At 45.1% G+C, this 15,937-nt stretch overlaps 2 protein-coding genes across 2 annotated transcripts; one reads left to right on the forward strand and one right to left on the reverse strand.

Annotated features, from left to right (window-relative positions):
- Positions 1–360: 360 nt before the first annotated feature.
- On the reverse strand, positions 361–9,424 carry LOC146197405 (uncharacterized). The gene is made up of 2 exons (XM_084599211.1): positions 5,928–9,424; positions 361–2,285 (listed from the first exon to the last, which is right to left on the reverse strand). The coding sequence occupies exons 1-2, from the start codon at positions 8,976–8,978 to the stop codon at positions 1,551–1,553; spliced, it is 3,786 nt and encodes a 1,261-aa protein (XP_084455337.1). The 5' UTR covers positions 8,979–9,424; the 3' UTR covers positions 361–1,550.
- A 330-nt stretch (positions 9,425–9,754) lies between these two features.
- LOC146197406 (2-phosphoxylose phosphatase 1) lies at positions 9,755–15,568 on the forward strand. Its single transcript, XM_084599214.1, has 3 exons — positions 9,755–10,069; positions 10,198–10,362; positions 11,020–15,568. Exons 1-3 carry the CDS (start codon positions 9,970–9,972, stop codon positions 12,264–12,266), a joined length of 1,512 nt encoding a protein of 503 aa, XP_084455340.1. The 5' UTR covers positions 9,755–9,969; the 3' UTR covers positions 12,267–15,568.
- Positions 15,569–15,937: the final 369 nt, after the last annotated feature.

The raw sequence follows: 15,937 nt of genomic DNA on the forward strand, positions 1-15,937 counted from the left end.
GAACACACCAAAATAGTTGGTAATGAAATATTTGGAACAGTCATAGCGCAGGACTAAAGAGTTTACAGAATTAAAACTTCTTGCCTACCTAAATAGTGAGAGGTGCTAGTGCCTCACATAACTGGACTACGGCCAGTGCCAAAAATGAGAAAACGTAAAAGCCTCGAAGGGAAACTTACCACCCGCTAAGCATAGGTCCACCACACTTTTGAAGAGGTGGCGAGTCTGCGCAGCGACATTACACTGCGTGTCTTGAAGGAACTCACTGGACAACAGTAGTCCAAATATTTAGAATGGTTACATGTTCTTCAGAAATAAGTGCCCAACAAACATTACATAGTTTTCTGCACTATACACAGAAAAAAAAAAAAAAAAAAATAGAAAAAGCTTTCTATAAGCTGAAGTCAGAAATTTATTTGAAATTTTAAGCCAGAAACAGTTCACTCAATGCGCAACTGTTCAGCTCTTTTGTTCACTTTCAACCACTGACAATATCCAATGTAATCTGCAAACAAAAAGTTCAGTTTTCGTTTAGTTTCCATGCACTTGCAAACCAACCGCATGGGCCTCTGGATGTCACTGCCTTATTTAATACTTTTTTTTTACTATACTGCCTGCCTAAGAATGTTGTCCACGGGTACAGTCTGCATTAGTGCAGTCACAAATTCGCTGCTAGACCGCTTTTGAAGAGGCCATTGTGGTTGTCACTGAATCAACTTCGGTAACTGCATCAATGTACACTTCTTTTTTACTCTCAGCTCCTGTACGCATGACCAAGCTATGCCACAGAACACAAACAGGTAAACAAATAAAGCATAGCACGCAAGGGCCCTGAAACCAACAACACGCAAATAATTGATGCAACAGTCGACATTTAAATTATTCTATAATCGGATACATCCATTATGGCACTGCATATATTTATGCTGGTGATATAATGCCCATAGGTGAAATCAAATCAATGCTATTATGAACTCAAGGCATTCAGTAGAGTTGCAGTGACAAAAAGACCTTTACATGCGTGTATGAAAAACTTGCTCATAGTAGAAGGAACAACTTGCAAGCTTTGATTTTGCAAACAGTGTACCTTTTCACAGACCCGAAAACATGACGTGAATTCAATTATGGAACCTGCCAGCTCAATAAGCTTTTGCTAATGATGTGGAAGAAGCACTTTAATGGTGCTCAGTTCTAATTCAGAAGTCAATAAAGCAAATGCTGAACAAAATCCTGGAAGAAGAAAACATAACTTTGTAGCTATGGTGGTGAATGAAATGGCAATACAAAAAAGGCAAAAGTTTCCCTCTAAGATAAAAAATGCACACCACATTATGAAATCTTCAGTAACCTAGACATACATATAAACACTTTAACCAACATACTAAGAACTGTGTGTTCCAAGACAAAAGCACAAAAGAAAACGCTGTACATGATACAAGTGTACACTGCTTTTCAAGCAATGCCATGCAGACTCTCTTTTGAGGTTTCTGGCTGCTCAAAAAACACATAATAGGCACTCAGGCAAAATGCCCCTGCAGGTTGCAGTCACATTAAAAGAAAGAGGTCAGGAGCTTGATGGGATCCTCAACAACCATGGCTGTTTCCGTGGCAGTAACCACTTCCTGCTCAACATAAACCTCACCTATTTCAGCACCCTGGTCCTCAACAAACACAATTGGTGCCATGTGTATTGACTGCGGCTGTGGTTGCTCTGGTTTCCTTGAAAGTATCCGAGGTACCTTTGGCCTGGCTGGTGTGACGACAAAGTCTCCGGCCTTATCTGCTGCTTTGCCTCGTGCAGAGAGAGGCAAGGAAGGCTTGGGCACAGCCTTGTGTGCATGCTGGAGGTGCTGCTTGAGCTTTGTGTTGTTGACGACGCCCTTGCCACACAGAAGACAGTGGAGCTTGAAGTCTTTGGTGTGGACAGTCACAATGTGATCCTTGAGTGTCTGGTGGATGGTGAATGCCTTGGTGCAGTGCGGGCACTCAAATGGCCGTTCTCCTGTGTGCGTGCGGAGGTGAGTCTGCAGCGCGCAGTTGTGCTTGAAGGCCTTGCCACAGAAGTGACATTCGTAGTTTCTCTCCAGGTTGCTGCCAGGCCGTTTGCCACTAGCGCCGGAGTGTCGGCACAGCTTGTGTGCCCGCAGCTCGGTCGTCGTCTTAAAGCGCACGGGGCATTGGTCACAGCCGTGTGGGTAGTGCAGCGAGCGCAGCACCTGTAGAGATGGGCTCTTCGCCGCCTCTGGGTGCATGTGGGTCACATGGATGCCCATGGCACGTGCAGTCTGCAGAACAGAAGGTGGCCGAGAACCACAGACCATCAGGTTCATGCTATCCATCTTGATAAAGCAGCTGGACAATCTCTCTAACTACTTTCTTGCTGCTGTGCTTTTGATGTTGGCTGGTATCTTCTGACACCAAGCGTTGCATCTGACTAAAATAACACAGAGCTAATACACTTGGTGACATAGAATTTTCACAGCCTTTTTGTTTTTGGAAAGCTTTAAAAGCAACCTTCCTCAGTGAAAACAAAAACGGAGGTCATGCATAACGATTCCTTCCCTGTCACGACAGCTCTGATGTTTTCATCCCTAATGAATATGTCGGCTCTAAATATATCTAAATAACTAAACTAGATATCTTGATACTTGCACCATCTTCCTTAACAGCTCATCTATAAATTTGGTAGTAAGATTTTTTCTAATATGGCCAGGCTACACCAGTCCAACACACACTGTGGCAACATTTCCTTGAAGGAACGTAAACACCTAATTTTTGATTGCATGTTTTATTCTTTGTAATAATGCGTATGACATTACTATATATGGATCACCTACAGCCACTAAATAATTTTATAACTGAATTTATTTTCCCATCTCCTTCTGTCTTGGTTTCAACAACTGAGCAACAGCTGTGATGTCAAAGTAAAGCAAACTGCCTTGAGAACAGGAACCACAAGTGAAAAGCAGTGATTATACTGCTGTCTTTTCATTCCTCATTTGACCTTAGACGTCACTTTGACATCACAGCCATCACTAAGTTGTTGAAACCAAAACTGAAACATGTCAGAAAAAATATTCTGTTATAGATTACTGGGTCATCAGGGGCAAAAACCACATGATGATCCATATACAGTAATGTCTTCTGAACTATGGACAAGAAGAGAATTCAACCAAAATTTGGCGCTCATGCTCCTTTAAATATTTTGTAGCTTTTGGGGTACCTGAGTAGTTATGCCTTCTTCAGCCTTCTAACACACAGACGAAGAATCAGATCCCCACAACAGTGACTACATTTTGATGGAGGTGATCACTGCCTTGTCGTGGCGGAGGGGCTTGCGAAACTCGATGAAGTCGTGAGCTCAGCTGTGTAGGGCCACCCAAGATAGACAGGTCACGGCAGAGAGTTCTGACAAAATGTGATTCACAAGTTCGGTCTTGGCGAGTCGAATGAAGCTGGACAGAGGCTAGTAGAGTTTTGTCAAGAAAACAACCTAACCATAGCGAATACTCATTTTCAACAGCACAAGAGGCGCCTGTACACATGGACTTCACCGGACGGTCTGTACAGGAATCAGATCGATTATATTCTTTGCCGGCAGAGATGGAGAAGCGCTATACAAGCAGTAAAAACAAGGCCTGGGGCCGATTGTGGCACCGATCATCAGCTTCTTGTTGCCAAAATTAAGCTTCGATTGAGGAAAACTCAGAAAACTAGAAGGCCTTTCAGGTATGATCTGGATCAAATTCCATTAGAATATGCTGTGGAAGTGAGCAATCGATTTCAAGAATTAGATCTAGAAGACAGAGAGCCCGAAGAGATGTGGACTGATGTTCGTGATATAATACAAGAAGTTGCTACTAAGGTAGTTCCAAAGCAAAAGAAATGCAAGAAAGCAAACTGGTTATCTGAAGAGGCTTTGCAAATAGCTGAGGAAAGGAGGATGGCAAAAGTTATGGGGGAAAGAGAAAGATACAAGGTTCTCAATGCGGATTTTCAGAAAATAGCAAGGAGAGATAAGAATGCCTTCCTGAACATACAGTGCCAAGCAGTTGAGGACAACAGCCAATTAAGGAACACAAGAGCTCTGTACAAGACAATCAAAGATATCAAAGGAAGCTTCTGTGCTAAGCTGGGCGTGATAAAGGACAAACGAGGCAAGGACCTCACTGAAGCCTCAGAGATAAAGAAGAGGTGGCAGGAATACACAGAAGAACTGTACAAGAAGGACCCGAATGTGCAAACACAACATAAGACGGTTGTGATTACTGATCTCGAGCCGGGCATCCTGAAGAGTGAAGTTGAATGGGCCTTAGCCAGTCTTGCTAAGAAGAAAGCCAGCGGAAGTGATGGCATTCCAGCTGAGTTGCTTCAAAACCTCAACCATGACGCTATTAGCATTCTGCATACATTATGTCAGAAGATTTGGACAACTCTGCAGTGGCCACAGGATTGGAGGAGGTCAGTTTACATCCCCATTCCAAAGAAAGGCAGTGCCAAAGATTGTTCCAACTACCGCACGATCGCACTTATTTCGCATGCTAGCAAGGTGATGTTGAAAATCCTCCAAGGTAGGCTGCAGCAGTATGTGGATCGGGAGCTTCCGGACGTGCAAGCTGGGTTTCGCAAGGGCAGAAGAACTAGAGACCAAGTTGCCAACCTCCGCTGGATCATGGAAAAAGCAAGAGAGTTCCAGAAACCCATCTACTTCTGCTTTATTGATTATGCGAAAGCGTTTGACTGCGTAGATCACAGCAGATTGTGGCAAGCTCTCCAAGAGATGGGAGTTCCAATTCACCTCATCTGTCTCCTCAGGAACCTGTATGAAGGACAAGAGGCCACAGTCAGAACTGGGCATGGTCTTACCGATTGGTTTCCGATTGAGAAAGGAGTGAGGCAAGGCTGCATACTGTCGCCCTGCCTATTTAACCTATATGCAGAGTGCATCATGAGGAAGGCCGGTCTGGACGAGTCTTCATATGGAGTGAAGATTGCTGGAAAACGTATCAACAACCTTAGATATGCGGATGATACCACTTTAATGGCAGAAAGTGAAGTGGAACTCAGGAGACTTCTGATGCGCATACAAGAAGAGAGTGAGAAGTTTGGGCTTAAACTGAACATCAAAAAGACAAAGATCATGGCGTCTTGCCCTGTCAAGTCCTGGAGCATCAATGGACAAGAAGTGGAAGCTGTGACAGATTTTCTCTTCTTGGGCTCCAAGATTACCTCGGAAGGAGACTGCAGCCATGAAATTAGGAGACGCCTGCTTCTGGGAAAGAGAGCAATGGTTAGCCTTGACCGCCTAGTAAAGAGCAGAGACTGCCAACCAAGATCCGTATAACTCGTGCTATGGTCTTTCCAGTTGTGATGTATGGATGCGAGAGTTGGACTGTGAAAAAGGCTGACCGCCGAAGAATTGACGCGTTTGAATTGTGGTGCTGGCGAAGGCTCTTGAGAGTTCCTTGGACTGCCAGAAGATCAAATCAGTCGATATTGTCGACCATAAACCCTGACTGCTCATTGGAGGGTCAAATTCTAAAGTTAAAACTCAGCTACTTTGGTCATCTGATGAGAAGAGAGGAGTCGCTGGAGAAAGATTTGATGTTGGGAAAGGTTGACGGTCGCCGGAGAAGGGGTAGGCAGCGAACGCGATGGTTAGATGGCATCCTCGAGGCACTGCAGATGAAGCTATGTGATGTTAGGAAGATAGTGAGAGACCGGAAAGCGTGGCGTGAAATGGTCCATAGGGTCACGAAGAGTCGGACACGACTGAACGACTGAACTGAACTGATCAGCAGCAATTCTTGCTACACTAGAGCAGCTCTTTTTCTCTCCCTCCTATTGGCTTTCATCGTAAAAGTGGATTTGAAATTTAAACAACTTAGTTCTTTTGGGACAGCATCCAACTAATCAGTCAGCCTTACCTTGAAAGTCTTGTTGCACACCTGGCAGACAGCTTCACTTTCCTCTGTGTGGCGCATCTGGTGGTGCTCCAAGTATGCCTTGGACTCGTACACGTAGCTGCACTTGTCACACTTGAAGCCCTGGTTGTTCTGGTGCAGCTGCAAGTGCCACTCGAAACGAGTGTCGGACACAAACATCCGGCCACAGTGAGGACAAGGCCTCTGCTTGCCCTTATCATGCTGCAGAGTTATGTGCCTCTTGAGCTCGTCCTGCACCACAAATGCCTTGTCGCACCGGTCACACTGGAAAGGCATAACTCCAGTGTGGGTGATGGCATGCGCCTTGCTTCTGTACAGACTGAATGTAGCAAAAGAGCACTCGGACTCCGTGCAGCGGTACACCTTGAGTCCTGGAAAAGGGTTCTGCCCATCTGCGAGGCAGGCAGTGTCACCCATGTGCACAACGGCTGTGTGCAGCTGCTTCTTGCGCTCGCTGGTAAAGCGTTTGCTGCAGTGGTCGCATTGAAACCTGATAACCTGACCATGGATCAAGGTTTTGTGCTTGCGTAATGAAAACAGAGATTTGCAGGTGAGTGGGCATTGATCACAACTATACGTCGTTGACCCGTGCACGTTAATGCGGTGAGACCTCAAACTTCCCTTAGAAGAGAAGCTGCAACTGCATATGGGGCATGAAAAGGGGCGAATGTTGTTGTGAGAGCTCAGGTGGGACTGCAAGCCTGACTGGCTGCGCAGCTCTTTGTCGCATTGCGGGCATTTGTAAGTGTGCTTCGCCTTCTTTGGCTTATAGTCAGGCTGATGTGTTCGGACATGCATACGCAGCCGCATCTTATGGATAAAAATCAAGTCGCAAATGTCACACTTGAACTGCGGCACTTCTGGGTGGCACTGAACTACATGTTGGCACAGTTCCTTGTAGTTGGCGCCCTTGAAGCTGCAATTAGCACAGTCTCGATAGATGTCCCCTTTGCACACGTTTTTATGGTTATTGAGGTCATCCTCTGTGAAAAACGGCTTCCGGCAGCTGGTGCAACGATACTGGGCGGTCTGACCATGCCTTTGCATTAGGTGCACAACCAGATTGTGCTGCCGAACAAATGGCAGGTTGCAGAGATGACAGATAACTGGATCACTGTGTGATTTCTTCATGTGGTTCTGAAGGCCAGTGTCTGTTGCGAAGCTCCGCTTGCACTTGGTGCACTTGAACGACGCTAAACGATTGTGCACCTTCATGTGCACCTGAAGTACAGATTTAAACTGAAAGCCCCGGTCACAGACCTGACAGCGGAATTTATGTTCCCCAGTGTGCTTGACCATGTGTTTGGCCAAGCTAGCCTTGTTCTTGTAAACCTTCCGGCACCTGGTACAAGCAAAGTACTTGATTGACTCCATTTCATACTTTGAGGGACGAACAAGAGGCTTCAGCTGTGACCCCGCCAGAGGCAGAGCACGCTTCTTTGGAGGCTGTGGTCCATCTAGTGTGGGAGATGTGCTTGGAAGCGATGCATCTTCATGGTCATTGTCCTGTGGGCTCTCTATTTCTGTTTGTTTCTCTTGTGCTGCAGTAGTGTGCTCTTGAAGGTGTTTAAGGGCAACCAGCTTATCAAATGTAACATGAGAGCATTTAAAGCACTTAAACACTATTTTGGTGTTTGGAGAAGGTTTCGGGGCAAGTGGGCGCTTTGATTCTGTGATTGACTTAGGCAACTTGATAGGCTGAAGCTTTGGTGCTGATGGTGGTGACAAAGATTTTGACTCCATTACGTTGCTTGTTTTTACAACCGTGGTAATATTTTTTGCAGGCAATGACCCAGCCTTTGCAATAGGAACGGGACCAGTTTTTAGGATGACCCGCTTGACATTAGGTGACATGGAGGCAAGCATATTGAGGACAGTGGGCAAGACTGTTGTTTCGAGGCCACCTTGCTTTGTCACATCAGCATCACTATGAGACTGCTTGCCTGAAGCGCTCATGGGTGTTGTGACAATTGACAACTTGTCCTTATTGAGAGAGAATACATTTGCAATGCGTGGCTTAGCACAGTTCCTCTGAGGCTTAGCCTTGTCTGGTGATGCTGACTCAACTTTGTCGGCCAGTGCTGCTGCAGCCCCTACTAACGGCTGTTTTGGCAAAGGGTCCTTCCTTGAAGTATGAACCTTGCAATGAGCTATTGCAGTCTCTTTGCATGGTGTTATGTGTCTGCAGTACAGGCATGAGTAGAGTGCCATTGCCTTAGAAGCATTACTTTTTGCACTAACAGCAGGACTTCCAGCGCTGCTGTCCCCTGCACTGGAAGCTGCTTTTAAATCTTGTGCGTCATTAGAAGTTTTTGCAGCTCCAGTAGCAGTACCAGTGCCCGATGCTTTGATAGCAAGTGAAGCGGTATTGTGGGCAGGTGCAACTTCTTTCTGTCCCTGTGCAGTGTCACTCATCATGGTGCCAGTCTCACTAACAATGTATGTGTGATCTGCAGAAGTGATACTTTCATTCTCTGCTACATGCTCAACGGCACTGCTCTCGTCATTTGTCAAGTCAATTTCATCAACAGCTCCACCCTCATCCCATTCTAGTGCGCGCACCGTATCCGCGCAGGCAGTGGCGCTGCTGTTGACAGCTGCGGGTGCTCCAGGAGACGATGCTCCAGGAGAATGCACACTTTCTGGTGTCGGGGGATCTCCGAAGGGCGACGCAGGTGGCGGCGAAAGAGCCGATTCTATTTCAACTTCGCAGCCTTCAGTCTGAATCTCTACTTCTCCATCGTCAATGACATCGTCTTCATTACGGCGCGCGTCAATGTAACAAAAGGAGCTAGGCTCATCACCCGAAAACACGCGTACTTTTTCGCGCGCGTAGGCAGCGTCAAAAGACGTAGTTGCTACAAGGCGCCGCTTTGCGGTGCCTTCATCACTACCGTCAGAAGCCTCAGAAATGGGTAGGGACCTGGAAAAATTAAAACTCAACCGGCCGCCTCTTTCGATTCCCTCAGGAAACACCAAGTCAAAGGACATTGGTTGCATGTCCAAATCAACGTCGACGCAAACTGACACCATGTTGACGAGTGTCTCTACTACGATTCTGCAGACATTTGATCGCGGATCTTCGCCACTAATCAAGTGACACGCACAGCTTCGCCCCACGTGCAAGTTGCAGTTCAAATATGTGAAAGCTCGTCTGCTTCATTCTCCATATCAGCCACAGCGGTGGCTGATAAAATAGGTTGTTGGAGACGCCAGCAACGCCAGCTTTAGCCTAACGGAGCGGGAAATCCGTGCAGTGGCCAACCTTTAGTGAGGATTCTCCTGATTTCGTCAGTAGCTCTCTTCCGATCTTTTAGCTTGGCTAGGTTGAATTCACCGGTACCACTACGAGCGGTGCACACGGAAAGTCTCGTGGATCACCAGCTGAAAGTAGTCGCGGTGTTTGTAGTCGGACGACGCACCACTAGCATCACGACACGAACATGAGCGCTCCGCAGCCGGAACAAGCAATAGATGGCAGCCCCGACACAAACGACCTTCGCCCCTCCGCAGGCTAAGACAAATAAGACGAAACTTCAACAAGAGCGTTATCAAAAAGTTCAGAAACATATAGATTTTACATTTTACATGGATTCCACTGGCGATCAGTGATCGTCATTATGTCTCTTGTTTCAGAGCTTAAAATTTGTTGGGCGCGCCCCACAATAACTGCTAGCGAAGATAGCGCCGCCAACTGTCGTTTTCCTACGTTTTCCTTACGATTTTTACCATGGTTTTCGCGAAGTGCTTTGGCATTTTTGCGACAAGTTGAATAGGACGTTGCATTTACATTCGCTTCCTGGCCTAAGAAGTTGAACGCACCCGCGTTGTCGTTGTGTTGCGTGGTTGCGTTTCCAGTCGATGTGGTCGCTTTTCTGGTTCAACCAGTTCAACTATAAAGTTCAACTTCCCATTTCTTGAAATATTTTGCTATGTTCGCGGCTTTCTGATTGCCGCATAGCGAAGTCATGTGCCCCTGTCTTGCATTTATTTTTGACGGGTTAATCTGACGCCGGCTGGGAAAATGGTGTCATTAGTTCTTTGGGTGACGAAGTTTCTTGTGAGGCAACGGCTGCTCTTTGCATCGTTCATTGTGATATGGATCATCGGCATGGCAATCACTAGTGAGTAGTTCAGCGCCAGCTTTTTCCATTCTGCGCTTAAAGCAGGCTCCATTCTGAGAAGATTAAGAGATTGTTAAGGGCTGTTAACGGTGTGTGTTTACTCTTGCAACTTTTTTTTTTTTTTTCAGTATGTTTAATTGGCCGTACTGATGACGGCAAATCCAAGTATCCAGAGACCACTGCAGTTCTTTACAATGTGGGGCAGCACAACATGCAGCTGTCCCACAGTCTCACGAAAGCCAAAGCTATGAAATACTGCAACCCGTACAACACTATATCCCTCTGGCAAGAAGGTGAGCAGCAAACTGCAAATGCCTAAAAATAGTTTGTGTCGACGCACATACACCGTAGTTTCAGTGATCGTCAGTCATTTTAAACATGTTCTCGAACGGCAGTGAATGCTGTGTTTACCGCACCTGCATAGATGGAGTTGCGTTGTCAGCGCATGTGATCGCATCACGAAAATTGTCGCAAAGCGAACAATTAATGGCGTTTCTGACCGGCGGACATGGAAACGAGTAGGAACGGTTTGTAGCAATTCTTGTGGTGGGATCATAACGTAATTCGGCGCCAGGTTGTCGAAATTAACTGGAGCCCACAAAGCAACACAACGCATAGTTTTCACACGTACGGTATGGCATATTTAGTTTTTTATGCGCAACAGGAGAACAGTATTTCTGTAGACTTTGTTTCTTGCATGCGCTTGACATGACGTATTGGAGACAAAGCTATAGGCTTGAATGTTGCCACTGTGTAGGCCAATGGTTCAGCCTCTTGGCATCATTCATGAGCTAATGTGGAGAGCATAATTGTAAAATGCAGGACCGTAATAAAGAAACTATAAAATGGGCTGTCCTACTCTGGCGAAATCGTCTTGTGCGAGCCATTTATCACATATTGCAAAACAGTTTATTATTGAACACGTTCATATGGTTTGCGCCTTGCTGCAGGGAAGGTCCCAAGCAGCAACTACACTTTGGAGGCAGTCGCCATAATGGTGCGACATGGAGAACGCATGCCGCTGCGGCGTGTCCGTAACCAGCACCTTCTCGGATGTCGTCAGCCTCCAAGCACAAGTCCTTCTTCCGGTGTCAAGAAAAGCCCTCTACATTCCTTTGTCACTTACATCACAAAACACCCCTTGCTACCACTGAAAAATATCTTCGCCACCATTGCTACACACCCAAACCAGAGCACTTGTGCAGAGGGCCAGCTGACTTGGGAAGGTGTTGTACAGCACGTCAACATGGGGGCCAGCCTCCACGATGCCTACCACTCTGGCCCTTGGAGATTGCTACCAGATGACTGGGATGCACGTTCTGTCAAACTGTACAGCACTGTCTTTTCCCGCACATACCAGAGTGCACTAGCGTTCCTCTACAGCTTTTTGCCCAAGTTTTCGTTCGATAGGCTCCACCTGGTGCCCTCGCGAGACATCAACTTCTGCATGGGTCCTCACTGTGCCTGCCCACAGCTCAAGACGTACGAGAGGCTCTTCACGCGCAAAACCAAGCTCATGCTCAAGAACCACCTGGCCGTCGTGCAGCTGCTTGGCACACTGGGCGAAGTGCTCAGCCCACATGGAAACAACTCGGAGTTTGTTGCACCGAGGCCCATTATGGATGGATTAATGGGCTTCGTGTGCCAGCGCAAGCCACTGCCCTGTGCCGACCATCACTGTGCCACAATGGAGCATGTTGGCAACGTCATCTCCTACGTGGACTGGGAGGGCCGACAGCTGTCTCAGGACCTATCCTTTCGCCGGAGCAGCATTCTCAAGGCACACTACCTGCTGGCTCGAATTCACCGAGGTTTGCGTGACTTCATGGAAGGTGTGTCGAAGACAAAGTTTCTTTTCTTCTCAGGTCATGACATCAATTTGATTCCCGTAGCATCAGCACTTGGATTCGATGATGGCACCATTCCCCCCTATGCGTCTAGAATAGTTTTAGAGGCATACACCAACACTAGGAAAGAGAGGTTTGTGAGGGTACTGTACAATGGCAAGGATGTGACTCGTCACACACACTTTTGTAGGAATAGGCATGTCGGTGTTGACACAGAGCTGTGTCCCTTTGGCAATTTCACAGCATTTTTGCAAAAGGATGTATTTAAGCTATTCTCAGCTCAAAGCTTTGCTGCAGCTTGTGGTCTTGATGGGACACGCTCCACACCTACTGCAACCAGTGGAGTCTGAACAAAGTCTGCTTTGGGAACACTGCAGGGGTGCATTTGCACAGGCCAAACAAAACAGATATGTTTCGTTGAAGTTGTTGCCATAGCAGGCCTTTGTAAGCACACTGTAGTGTAAGCTGTAAAGCATTGTACATACTGTGAACTTGGAAGCTTGTACTAGCTTCCTGTTAGCAATAGTCAAGCAAGGATAAAAAGAAATTTTCACTTTTGTTTGTCATAGGAACAAAAATCAGTGTAGCTTTTGCTCAAGTTTTAGCATACTTACTTTTCTGCCTTTTGATAACAAATATTTGTAACACTCACCAAAACTTTCGAACATTGTACAGTTAATGTTCTAAATTAGCATGCTTCCTTTACTCACTCATAATTCATCTTAATCCAGAAAATATGATTACTACAGGAATACTTGCTGCTCGGGCAGCTGTATTTTACGAATTGATATTAAGGTAAGAAAAAATTCGAGCCTATCGTTCAGGATCCTTTCCCTAATTAACTTTGTGCATTGGTGTTGTCTCTTAAGCATTTCTCAGGAATGGAAGCGCTGCTCCATTTGCTCCATTCTGATCCCAACTGCTTTCCGTGCTCCAAAAGACAATATTATGCCAAAATGGCTTCAAAAGGCTGCCACAACATGTTACTATCAGATTTAGCTGAACACTGGAATGATGGTCAGCACTTCGGTGGCAGAGGTGTAATGCACCATGCACAGGGCATATAATACAAAACGATATGGAAGCATGGAGCATAATAAATATTTGTCGCAAATAAATTTGATAATGATTGGAGCAAATTAATTGTGAAAAAATGCACAGTGCATGTGACCTATCACCTCCTCCCAGCCTTTTGAATTGCTGGTGATGAGAGAAGCGAAAGCAGATAGCACCAACTACCTTAAGCTGTTAGGTAAATTGTCTGGCTTCAACAGTTACACGAGTGGTTGTAGTGCTTTTGCCGTGAAAACAAGCTTGTTCTTCACCACCGAGTCTCTTTGTCAGTGATCAGCGTGCGGGGCCTATGTCAGGCAAAAGCATACTTCAAGCCATACAGGGCCTATTACAAGATATTACAAAGCAAGGTGCCCGTTGGCTGTGCGATGTCAGTGCACGTTAAGGAACCCCAGGTTGAAATTTCCGGAGTCCTCCACTACGGCATCTCTCATAGCCTGAGTCACTTTAGGACGATATACCCCACAAAACCAAAACCAAACAGAATTGTCAGGTTCGAACCCTACTGGCTCTAATCCGTTGTGATGGCTTTTTTTTTTTTTTTACTGTGAAAGTACTTAAAGGGGTCAGACTCAGTTATTGTTCTGTCATATGCTCCATCACTCTCTCTGTTGACTGACGAACTTAAGAGACCTGTCCGGGAGACTTGTGCATTGAACTTGTTACGCTAACTTAGTTTTAATTACCTGTGCTAGGCCATGTAGTTGTGACTTCACGAAACAGCTTATCCAATCAGAGCACTGGCACAAACAAGATTGGTCAAGATTGGTGGTGGTGGTGAGCGTATGAGGGCTTTTGCACTTATATTTGCGCCACTAAAATATGAGGAGCACAGGCAGGGGCCAGTGAAGTAAAGAAGCTAAAGGATGAAGAGGCTACCCTTCAGTGCCATCTATCCAGGCAGTACTGAGCAGTGCTCAGGAATTTATCAGCACAGGTACAAATTAAAAAAGAATATGCACAAGATAGCTAGTAGAAGTATCATACCCATTGATGTGAACTCTAATCTAGTGGTGCTACCTGCTTGACCACATAAAAGTGGTAGACTCCACTTTTGGATCTGTCAGGTCAATACAGGTTGAACTTGCTGAGTTCAAGTGCACAAACAAGTGTTCCATTTGCTGCTAGTTTGTTCCTAATTGTTGCTTCAGTCAGGTCAGCCTGTGTTATTCTTTCATTTGTTTTCTTTTGTCATAGATGCGAGCATAGTCAGAAAAGCATTGAATGTTGCATAAAAATGAATCAGTTGGGGAGTTTTCAAGTCAGGAATAGAAAACTTTAATGATCAAAAGCATATGACTCTAGAAACATGTTCCAAACTTAATTAGGATGCTCCAAAACTCTCCTCGTATTGCTCCCAAGCTGCTCCAAAATGCTTGAGCCTGCCTCCATCCCTGTTAATTAGTTTTCCAACTGTTTTGCATTTCCAGCTCATGTTGTAGAAATTGTTGCTGCCATGATGTTTGGGATGCTTTCAATGAACAGTTTACTTCTTCAAACTAATTACTGTAATGAATGTTGTTCAATGCCCTAAGAACAGGGCACATTTGCAGGTTGCAACATTTTTGGCACCCTGCTGATGCTGCTTGCGCTAAGGACTAGATCTGCCTGTTCTGCGTGATTTATATTTTGATATGCTGTGATATGTACATTCATCATTTATCTGTACACTTTGGAGGGAAACTTCATGCTGTCGAATGGGTCAGCATAGTTGTTCACAAGCTCTGTCATGAGTGTGCCATTCAAAGAGAATATGTAGCCCCTATGACCTGTCATGAATATTAATTGTTCACTACAGCTGTACAGAAGATATATGCTGGGCCCAGTTTTCAGGAAATTGACTGAAGCATTACTTTGTTTCTAGTCAGAAGTTTATCTTTGGTTCCTTCAATTCCTAGTACATTTTTCTACGAGACGCGAGATTTGAATACTATGTAGGAGTACATGAGGTCGCCACATTGAAGTTCAAGAAATTGTTGTTTTAAGCATGCATTAACAGCGTGTGTAGTTGATGGAACATGTATAGATGTGAAGCAAAGCATTAATTTATGACAGCTTAACAAGCAAAAAGCCCTCTTGCTGTCTTCTGTGTATTAGCAATAGTTTTCCTTGTGGATTTTGGCATTCTTGGTGAAATGACTTACTATTCCCTTCTTAAGCCCGTATTTAAGACTTTTAATATATAGTCTGGGTTTGTATATTCTCCCGAGTGTATGTATGTGCTTTTAAAACTGCATTGACAATATTGATAACAACGACGCATAGTTGTGTGCAAGTACGTTTATGATAGCTTCCATCAAGCTTAAATTTTATGAATTGCCACCTTCAGCCATCAGCGGCTGAGGTGTTTTTTTTTTTTTCTATGTAAGACTTGCATCAAGTCATTTGAAATGTGTTCTGCTGGCAGTAAAAATCACTGTGACCAGTTATGGATGTTTCTTGTCTGTGCAATGCGAGCATATGTTATGTGCATGTTTCTTGATAAGTTGGCTGTCTTTTTTCTTTCACATGTGTTTTCATGTGTGATGTATATATCTTGTATGTACAACACGCCAATAAAATTGAATTTTGTAAATAATCAATGCATGCCTTTATATATAAGCCAAGCGCACAGGGACAGACCTCTAGATATAGAGTCATGCTCGTTTATAATGAATCTGATGGTCACATGACTGCGTTCATTATATCCAAAGTAAGTGGACTTTTCTAATTACAGGGGAAAAAAAAGCGATATCAGAAAGAAATGTCACTTATTTGTTTAATCTTTGTCTGTGCACATACATCAAAATGGACCTTAGCAAGCCGCTTTCTAAGCTATTCTGATTTGGTCTTATTATGAAAACTTTCAACGAGTCCCTTTATATAGACTAATGCAAATAGCAATTCAGGCTTCCATGTTAAGTGCAGTGTACACATTGGGCTCCAAACAAACTGACATCTCGTCGCA

Source organism: Amblyomma maculatum, chromosome 3 (genome assembly GCF_055883805.1).
Source record: "Amblyomma maculatum isolate TAMU_Amacu chromosome 3, ASM5588380v1, whole genome shotgun sequence".
NCBI classification, from domain to species: Eukaryota; Metazoa; Arthropoda; class Arachnida; order Ixodida; family Ixodidae; genus Amblyomma; species Amblyomma maculatum.